The sequence below is a fragment of the Salvelinus sp. IW2-2015 genome, unplaced genomic scaffold (genome assembly GCF_002910315.2).
Source record: "Salvelinus sp. IW2-2015 unplaced genomic scaffold, ASM291031v2 Un_scaffold3171, whole genome shotgun sequence".
NCBI classification, from domain to species: Eukaryota; Metazoa; Chordata; class Actinopteri; order Salmoniformes; family Salmonidae; genus Salvelinus; species Salvelinus sp. IW2-2015.
The window spans coordinates 1-10,729 of record NW_019944458.1 but is presented as its reverse complement, the minus strand read 5'-3'; the positions used below and the strand labels follow the sequence as shown (position 1 = coordinate 10,729).

The window sequence follows — 10,729 nt, the reverse complement described above, 5'->3', positions numbered from 1 at the left end:
GCTAGTGCAATCTGGTTTCCGAGCTGGTCATGGGTGCACCTCAGCCACGCTCAGCCACGCTCAGCCGTATTCATCGACCTGGCCAAGGCTTTCGACTGTCAATCACCGCATTCTTATCGGCAGACTCAACAGCCTTGTTTCTCAAAACGAATCTCTCTGGAGAAGGTACGGTGGGATTCGAAATGGTCGGTGATCTGTTTGTTAACTTGGCTTTCGAAGACTTTAGATAGGCAGGGTAGGATAGATATAGGTCTGTAACAGTTTGGGTCTAGAGTGTCACCCCCTTTGAAGAGGGGGATGACCGTGGCAGCTTTCCGATCTTTGGGGATCTCAGACGATGCGAAAGAGAATTGAACAGGTTAGTAATAGGGGTTGCAACAATTGTGGCAGATAATTTTAGAAAGAGAGGGTCCAGATTGTCTAGCCCAGCTGATTTGTAGGGGTCCAGATTTTGCAGCTCTTTCAGAACATCTGCTATCTGTATTTGGGTGAAGGAGAAATGGGGGAGGCTTAGGGAAGACCACTCTAAATATTTAGAGTGGTCTTGTGAAGCAAGGCACACTGATAAGTCAGAAGTATATCAAATAACTAGAGTGTTCTTGCAGAAGCAAGTCACACTAATTAGTGATTCTCATTCATAGAATGTGTTCCCCTACTTCTATAATTTTATATTTCTGAATGTTCCACGGCAGTTAATTCAACAGTGTGAAGTTAGCTTAATTAAGGTAGGTGATGCGGTTACTAAAACAGCTGTAGCTCTTGATTGGTATAAGTTATTCCTATTCTGATTTCCGATTTGAATAGCTTAGAAGTATACTAAGATTCCGTATGCTCTAAGTTGTTATCCAAGTGGTTGGGAAAGTGGTCAAAACGGCAGAGAGAAACAATTGTTGATGCGGTTAATAAAGCAGCTGTGTGGTTTGATTGGTCGAATATATTTCTGTTCTGATTTCAAATTTAAATAGCAGAAACGCAGTTTAATATTTCCTTTTCTCTAAGTTTTTGTCTAAATTGTTGGGAAAGTCACATTGTTTACAGTGAATAGAATCTTGGAAGTCTGGGAGTTTTTAACAACGAGAGCTTTAGAATATTGAAGAAATTCCATTAAAGTGGCTGATTTTTTGGGGGGGAGGACAAAAAGCTTAATAGTTTAAAAAGTATAMATTTTATCAAAAAGCTGTGTACAAGAACACTATTCGAGACCGGTATGCATGTTTTAAAGTTTGAATGGGGTTTCTCGGCCTGCACGTTTGAATGGTCTATGAAAAATTGTGTTCCAAAGAAAAAGTAAAAAATAAGTTAGGTCATTATTTAAAATGTGACTGCTGAGCAAGTCACATTAAAGAGCAACTGCCCCTAAAAAACAACTTCTCATTTAGAAAACAGCCTATGTGGCCCACATATGAGTCAGAAGCATTTATTCTACTGTCAAAATGTATTACAAAGTATAAATAGAATACTTTGGGTCATAAAGTCAGTCTCGCCCAAAACTGAGTTTTGTACCTGAGTATGTCACAATGTAAATGAAGGTTGGTTTTATTTAACTTCTTATGGCTGCAGTCCCGGTAACAGGACCGCTATGACAACAGCCAGTCCAAGTGCAGGGCGCCAAATTCAAAAACCAGAAATCTCATAATTAAAATTCCTCAGACATTCATGTGTCTTATATCATTTTAAAGGTAATCTTGTTGTTAATCCCACCAAAGTGTCCGATTTCAAATAGTCTTTTCAGCGAAAGCACTACAAACGATTATGTTAGGTCACCACAAAACCACAATAAGCATAGCCATTTTTCCCAGCTAAATATAGCTTCACAAAAACCAGAATAGAGATAAAATGAATCACTAACCTTCGGTTATTTTCATCAGATGACACTCATAGGACTTCATGTTACACAATACATGCATGTTTTGTTTGATTAAATTMATATTTATATAAAAAAATCTGAGTTTACATTGAGGCGACWAGATTCACTAAATGCAAAAACATCAAGTGACTTTGCATAGCCCATCGTTTCAACAGAAATACTCATCATAAATATAGATGATAATACAAGTTATACACATTGAATTATAGATATACCTCTCCTTAATGCAACCGCTATGTCAGATTTCAAAAAAACTTTACGGAAAAAGAAATGCACGCTATAATCTGAGACGGCGCTCAAAAATAGCATACCACAGCTGCAAAGATGGCGTCACCATAAACACAAAAATACATGATAAATATTCCATTACCTTTGATGATCTACATCAGAAAGCACACCAGGAATCCCAGGTCCACAATAAATGTTTCTTTTGTTTGAAAAAATCCGTTATTTATGACCAAATACCTTCTTTTGTTAGCGCGTCTGGTTTACATATCCAAACGCTAATTCTGGTCAGCGTTATATCGGACAAAAACTTCAAAATGTGATATTACCGGTCAAAGAAACATTTCAAACTAAGTACTGAATCAATCATTAGGATGTTTTTAACATATAGCTTCAATAAAGTTCCAACCGGACTATTCGTTCTTGTCTGCGTGAGCAATGGAACGTCAGTGGCTTACATGAAGAAAAAGCATGATCAGGAAATGGCTGCTTGATGGACACCTGACTGATTCTGCTATCATTTTCTCCCACAACATCATAGAAGTCTCATTGAAATTTCTATTGTTGGTTCCACTGCCTAGTGGAACCCCTAGGCAGTGCAACATCATTAATAGCTCAAGTGGATTTCTGACTTCCTGTTTTGATTTCAACTCAGGATTTTGCCTGCCAATATGAGTTCTGTTAATCTCACAGACATAATTCAAACAGTTTTAGAAACTTTAGAGTGTTTTCTATCCAATAGTAATAATAATATGCAAATATTAGGAACTATGACTGAGGAGCAGGCCGTTTGATATGGGCACCTTTCATCCAAGCTACTCAATACTGCCCCTTCAGCCATAAGATGTCCTGTCCACATGCCCACAGCTGGCAGCACACAAGTATAATCAGTTCGGAGTGCAGCTGCACACGACCCGATCATAATGCCCTTGGTAAATGTGGTTTGACTTTGCATATCCCTATCGGACAATATGTAAAAATTCCAATAGCTCAATGACTTAAAAACCTCAAAACACTATAAATTGTAGAAATTCATATACAACTATTAAAAGCTAAACGGTATGCAACATAAAAATATTGTCTCATTTATGTTGAGTAGTTAAGTAGCCCAGAGATAGGCTATCCAAAGTCAAATCAATTTTGCCACGGTCGTACACCAGCCGGATAAAGCTAATTGGCGAAAGAATTTGGCTAACTCTTCCCACCTGCGAACACACACACACACAAAACACCCACATCAAACTACACCCCGAAATCAACTCACGTTTGAATTCAGTCATGGCCGCTAGCATTTCTTAATGAACTAAATCTAAAACGAGGCCAAATCAGGAATTTCAGCCGCCTTTTAATCATCTACAACTTGAGGGGGTGCAAGACAGCCTATGCAATGCTAATGAATGACTGGTTTAAAGACATGCTACGGAACTTTGGCGACTACTAAGTATTTTTAAACCTCCCGCTTTGGGCTTGATGTGCCAATATGTAGATCATACATGCATAATATGAGAAGAATTACTTAGTTCAATTAGCCATGAAATCCCGAGTTTGAAAGCAAAACATATTCTGGAAGCTGTGCTGCGACATTTTACCTACATTGTTCCCGACGTGAGCCAGCTAGCAAGATGCACACACAGCAGAGCCTGAGAAATAGCAATGACGTGGTGCACATATCTACATGACCAAAAGTATGTGGACACTCGTTGAACATCTCATTCCAAAATCATGGGCATTAATATGGAGTTCATCCCATCTTTGCTATAACAGCCACAACTCTTATGGGAAGACTTTCCACTAGATGTTGGAACATTGCTGCGGGGACATGCTTCCATTCAGCCACAAGAGTATTAGTGAGGTCGGCCACTGATGTTGGGTGGTGTTCAATGGGGTTGAGGTCAGCGCTCTGTGCAGGCCAGTCAAGTTTTTCCACACTGATCTCAACAAACCATTTCTGTATGGACCTCGCTTTGTGCACGGGGGCATTGTCATGCGGAAACAGGAAAGGGCCTTCCCCAAACTGTTGCCTCAAAGTTGGAAGCACAGAATCGTCTAGAATTCCATTGTATGCTGTGGTGTTAATATTTCCCTTAACTGGAACTAAGGGGCCTAGCCCGAACCATGAAAAACAGCCCCAGACCATTATTTCTCATCCACCAAACTTTACAGTTGACACTATGCATTCGGGCAGGTAGCGTTCTCCTGGCAACCCAGATTCGTCCGTTGGACTGCCAGATGGTGAAGCGTGATTCATCACTTCAGAGAATGCATTTTTCCACTGCTCCAGAGTCCAATGGTGGCGAGCTTTACACCACTCCAGCCGATGCTTGGTATTGCACATGGTGATCTTAGGCTTGTGTGCAGCTGCTCATCCATGGAAACCGATTTCATGAAGCTCCCGACAAACAGTTCTTGTGCTGATGTTGCTTCCAGAGTCAGTTTGGAACTCAAAAACGAGTGTTGGAACCGAGGACAGCACTCGGCAGTCTCGTTCTGTGAGCTTGTGCGGCCTACCACTTTGCGGCTGAGCCGTTGTTGCTCCTAGATGTATACTATTCCCAATAAGATCTCTTACAGTTGATCGGGGCAGCTCTAGCAGGGCAGAAATTTGACAAACTGACTTGTTGGAAATGTGGCATMCTATGACGGTCTCACGTTGAAAGTCACTGAGCTCTTCAGTAAGGCCATTCTACTGCCAATGTTTGTCTATGGAGATTGCATGGCGGTGTGGCTGAAATACACCTGTCAGCAACGGGTGTGGCTGAAATAGCCGAATCCACTCATTTGAAGGGATGTCCACATACTTTTGTATATACAGTGTATGTGACGTAGTACGCAGTTTTCGGGGACCACTTTTGGCTCGTGAGCGCAGCTTTCAGATCTACTGGCTAAAAAGTGTACAGGAGAACCTCTTTAATGTCGCAACATGGACCGAGAACTCATCGTCTGGGAGTGCAGGCCGAGATTAAGCTAGAAACCCCATTCAAACTTTAAAATATACCGGTCTGGAATAGTGTTGTATACAGCTTTTTTATAAAATGTATACTTTTTAAACTATAAAGCTTTTTGTCCTCCCCCCCAAAAATCATCCACTTTAATGGGATTTCTTCAACATTCTAAAGTTCTCTAAAGACTTTTTTGCATCTTGATCTAATATAAAATGCCTTCTCTAACCCATTCCTCGTCTTTCGTTTAATCTCTCCTTTCTTTCCCTCCTGCTCTCTTTCTCCCTCTCCCTCTCTGTCTCCCCCTCTTCCTTTGCCATCCTCTCCCCTGCTCCCTCCCTCCCGCTCTCTCTTGCTGGTGTTGTGAGCTGTGTTAATTTATACCCTCCCTCCCTCCTCTCAGGAGAGACCAAAGAGTGCCTTGGAGCGTCTGTACTCTGGGGATGTGCTGCAGCAGCAGAGCAGGGGTAGGATGAGTGCTGAGGAGCAGCTGCAGAGGATGAAGAGGCACCAGAAGGCTCTGGTCCGCCAGCGCAAGAGGACCCTGAGTCAAGGAGAACGCCAGGCCTCTTCATCACGAGCCTCCTCCTCCTCCTCATCATCACAGCAACGCCCCCTTTCCGCAGACCTGGGCTCAGTACGTTAGAGCTACGCCTCACACGCCTAAAGCATGACCATTAGAGCTACAGCTACAATGCATGCAGAAGTAACAATGTATATTAGTAACAATACATTTCAGTTGCATAGGATTTTCATTGTGCCGTTGATGTGAGTTTGAGTGTGTGAATTGGCCTGAACTAGCTGGTGCAGCAGGTAAGCGGGTGTGAGAATTGACTGCTGTGATTGTGTGAGGGGTGAGAGGTGAGAGATGCTGTGGTGTGACATRCAGGTGGAACTACTGGTGTTCTCACCTAGGAAGTGAAGGACTATGAATATGCAATAACAGAAAGGACAGAATAGGTGGGGCCCCTGATTTCAAATGTCCTTGACTCCATTGCAAAAAAAATGATTGAAAGGATTGAGAGATATTCACATAATGTATTTTAGACTACAGTCTGTCTCTAATGAAGTAGACTCTGCTATGATACTGATCATGGTAATGATTAACCTCACTTCCTGAACTCTATTAAAGGCCCTGGGAGATATGGAAACGGCATTCTTATATGTCGGCCATCTTTAACTGTGTCAAAGTGCTTTTTATTGGTTAGCTTGTGAGAATCTTYATGTGAATTATTAGTACTAAACACTGATGCATTAATGCAGCTTCAGTAAATCAGCTTTGTGGGGGTTGATTGTAGTTGATTGATTGTGCTACACTGAATCATATCCCTACTGCTGCATTAACGACCCATAGCCATTACCCCTCTCCTCCCTACACCCACCCCTGGCTAAACAAGTGTTCTCTCAGCATTTCTCKAATGTTACCTCAATACTGGAGATACACACAGCAGCTAATAACTCTCTCCATCTCTCCCACCCTGACTAAACTGCAGTTTGACCTTCTCTCAGGCTCCATGACAGTGTTTCAGTCTGTGTTCCTATCACTCCACTAGTGCAGCCCACTGCTAAGATACTAACCACATACCCTTCTTCTAGAATGGTCTGTCATTCTCTAACCAGGTCTCATTGTGCTGCTCAGACAAAACATACATAATCCTGCAGATTAAAAAAACTTGACTTTTTACATGATTTATTTTCACTGACATTTTAAAGAGTGGATAAGTGTGGATTTTGACTGCTGGATTAAACATTTTCTAACATCATCTATTGACTCATCAGCGTATACATTTAATTGGCCTTGTAGTTTGATACGATGCAACATCCGTCTAATACTGTGCTTTTTAGTCGATTAGTCTTTGTATATGAGTAAAAGCTTCTAAGGAGTGACTTTAGCAATGTGAATGCAGTTCTGATTGTGGTGACTTGTAGATCTTACCACCACTTATCTCTCCTTGTTAACTGACTCTACATACAGCAATGCCTAATGTAAAGTACWTGYATCCGTGTGCCACTACCTTTATCCATTGTGCCAATCATTTACAGTCGTATCAGAACTCAAGTCAGCATATTATTTCTCTGTTTATCTGCAAATGGAGGATCATCTACTAAGCTCCCTCCCTCTTCTCCACATATTTAATGTAGAGGTTTGCAAATAAGAAATAAACACAAATATTCCTAATAAATGCATGCTTGCCATGTGTTTTTTCTTCATTGCATGTGTATTAAATATGTATTTGTGGTATTTACTGCAGTGGGCATTTTTGTTGTTGTCTAGTAAGCACAATGATGCCTGGGACCAATATATGTACATGTAAATGAATGTAGCTAGATGGATCCCTCTCTTCTCCTCATCTTCTCCCTAATCACTGACTGCACAAGTAGAGTGATGCATGCTGTGGTCTGAGAGCTTGGGACTTCACATACTGCACGTGCATGTGCACCACACCCCCATCAACATTCCTGTACACGCTGGTGCTTTTGCCTGTGGAGAATACTGTTGCATTTGTTATGTTGTATGCCATTGTATGTATGTTTGAATGGAAAACACACACAGAAATATCACCTTTTTTTTATTTGAAAAAGGGAAAATGCACATTATACAGTATAGCTACAGAGAAGAACACATCAACGTCTGTAGAGTCTCACACTGGATGTTAACATGAAATTGTAGCAACAAATCCTGAGTCAACAGTTGGAAAGGGGACTAATAATGTGGTTGTTTTGGTTGTATCCTGTGTGTCTGTGAAGCAGCCAGATATGGTGTATTGATGTGTAACTGTTGTGTCTGTGAAGCAGCAGTATGTGTTGTATTGGTGTGTAACTGTTTGTGTCTGTGAAGCAGCAGTATGGTTGTGTTGGTGTGTAACTGTGTGGTCTGTGAAGCAGCAGTATGGTTGTGTTGGTGTGTAACTGTTGTGTCTGTGAAAGCAGCAGTATGGTTGTTTGGTGTGTAACTGTTGTGTCTGTGAAGCAGTAGTATGGTGTGTTGGTGTGTAACTGTTGTGTCTGTGAAGCAGAGTATGGTTGTGTTGGTGTGTAACTGTTGTGTCTGTGAAGCAGCAGTATGGTTGTGTTGGTGTGTAACTGTTGTGTCTGTGAAGCGCAGTATGGTTGTGTTTGGTGTGTAACTGTTGTGTCTGTGAGCACATAGTATGGTTGTGTGGTGTGTAACTGTTGTGTCTGTGAAGCACAGTATGGTTGTGTTTGGTGTGTAACTGTTGTGTCTGTGAAGCAGTAGTATGGTTAGTGTTGGTGTGTAACTGTGTTGTCTGTAAGCAGCAGGTATGGTGTTGGTGTGTAACTGTTGTGTCTGTGAAGCAGCAGTATGGTTGTGTTGGTGTGTACTGTTGTGTATTGTGAAGCAGCCGTATGGTTGTGTTGGGGTGTAACTGTTGTGTCTGTGAAGCAGCAGTATGGTGTGTTGGTGTGAACTGTTGTGTCTGTGAAGCAGCAGTATGGTGTTGTGTGTAACTGTTGTTGTCTGTGAAGCAGCAGTATGGTTGTGTTGGTGTGTAACTGTTGTGTCTGTGAAGCAGCAGTATGGTTGTGTTGGTGTGTAACTGTTGTGTCTGTGAAGCAGTAGTGTTTGTGTGTAACTGTCATGTCTGTCTACCCCTCCAGTGGAGGCGAGAGCAGGAGTTTGACCTGCAGTTGCTGGAGCGGGCGGTGCAAGGGGAGGAGGCGCGGGGCGTGGTCCAGGGCGAGGAGTGTCCAGCAGAGCACAGTGATAGACCTCGGTCCCAGTCAGACGAGTGGCTGACCCTCCGCTCTACAGCCAYGTCCACACTTACCCAGGAGGCGGACCTGGAGACGCTGGACTATGACCTRGACCTCAGCCGAGAGGTACAGCCTGACCCTCACCACCTCCACCATCAAACCTCACCAAGTCAGAGCTGTTCACTTTAACATTTCATTAAGGATTTAGTACTTTCACCATGTTGTTTAAACAATTGAATAGACTTGTTTTCAGCTTCAATGGTTATATTCCCTAATCCCTACAATAATGGTACTAGAGTTGAATAGCTGTTAGTAGGAAACCTCTACTGTGTGTGTTTCTCTGTGTGTAGCTGGCCAAACCTCAGAAGGTGTTAATCCCTGAGCGCTACATAGACACAGAGCCTGAGGAACCTCTCAGCCCTCAGGAGGTGGAGGCTCGCCATCGCAACATGGAGCGCATCAAGAACATTCTGGCCAAGTCCAGGTATATTACAGAACCACCACTACTCACTGGGCCAATATGGAAGATCAGTTTGACAGGCCATTCAATTCATTGCGTAATGGTGTGTGGTGTGTGTGTGTGTGTGTGTGTGTGATTAGTGTTCAGATCCTGGCGGGGCCCTCTGTGGCGGTGGATAAGCCAGAGGTGCTGGGTCTGGACTCAGCCCTACTGAAGCAGGAGAGGATCATCACCATGTCTTACGCCCTGGCCTCAGAGGCCTCCCTCAAGAGCAAGCAGGTCGCAGGTAATACCAACACACACAACTGGACACACACTCTGCAGTAATACCAACACACACAACTGGACACACCACACTGCAGTAATACCACACACACAACTGGACACACACTCTGCAGTAATACCAACACACACAACTGGACACATCTGCAGTAATACCAACACACACAACTGGACAAACCTCTCTGCAGTAATACCAACACACACAACTGGACTCTCTGCAGTAATACCAACACACACAACTGGACACACTCTCTGCAGTAATACCAACACAACACAACTGGACACACACTCTACAGTAATACCAACACACAAAACTGGACACACACTCTACAGTAATACCAACGCACACAACTGGACACACACTCTGCAGTAATACCAACACACACAACTGGACACACACTCTGCAGTAAACCAACACACACAACTGGACACACTCTCTGCAGTAATACCAACACACACACTGGACACACTCTCTGCAGTAATACCAACACACACAAACTGGACACACCTCTGTAGTAATACCAACACACACAACTGGACACACACTCTGTAGTAATACCAACACACACAACTGGACACACTCTCTACAGTAATACAACACCACACTGGACACACACTCTACAGTAATACCAAACACACAAACTGGAACACACTCTCTGCAAGTAATACCAACACCACAACTGGACACACACTCTGTAGTAATACCAACACACACAACTGGAACACACTCTCTACAGTAATACCAAACACACACAACTGGACACACTGCAGTAATACCAACACACACAACTGGACACAACTGCAGTAATACCAACACACACAACTGGACACACGCAGTAATACCAACACACACAACTGGACACACTCTCTGCAGTAATACCAACACACACAACTGGACACACACTCTGTAGTAACCAACACACACAACTGGACACACTCTCTGCAGTAATACCAACACACACCAACTGGACACACTCTCTGCAGTAATACCAACACACACAACTGGACACACTGCAGTAATACCAACACACACAACTGGACACACTGCAGTAATACCAACACACACAACTGGACACTCTGCAGTAATATCCACACACACAACTGGACACATCTGCAGTAATACCAACACACACAACTGGACCACACACTCTGTAGAATACCAACACACACAACTCGGACCACACTGCTCTGCAGTAATACCACACACACAACTGGACACACTCTCTACAGTAATACCAA

The 10,729-nt window shown here is 42.9% G+C and overlaps 1 protein-coding gene across 1 annotated transcript in view; it reads left to right on the top strand.

The window, feature by feature from the left end:
- LOC112075453 (pleckstrin homology domain-containing family A member 7) overlaps positions 1-10,117 on the top strand; it is a 53,512-nt gene extending 43,395 nt beyond the window's left edge. Inside the window, exons 18-21 of the mRNA XM_070440917.1 lie at positions 5,435-5,668; positions 8,653-8,874; positions 9,099-9,232; positions 9,349-10,117. Coding sequence (XP_070297018.1) covers positions 5,435-5,668; positions 8,653-8,874; positions 9,099-9,232; positions 9,349-9,535 — 777 coding nt within the window. The 3' untranslated portion in view covers positions 9,536-10,117. The remainder of the gene's footprint in view (positions 1-5,434; positions 5,669-8,652; positions 8,875-9,098; positions 9,233-9,348) is intronic.
- Positions 10,118-10,729: the final 612 nt, after the last annotated feature.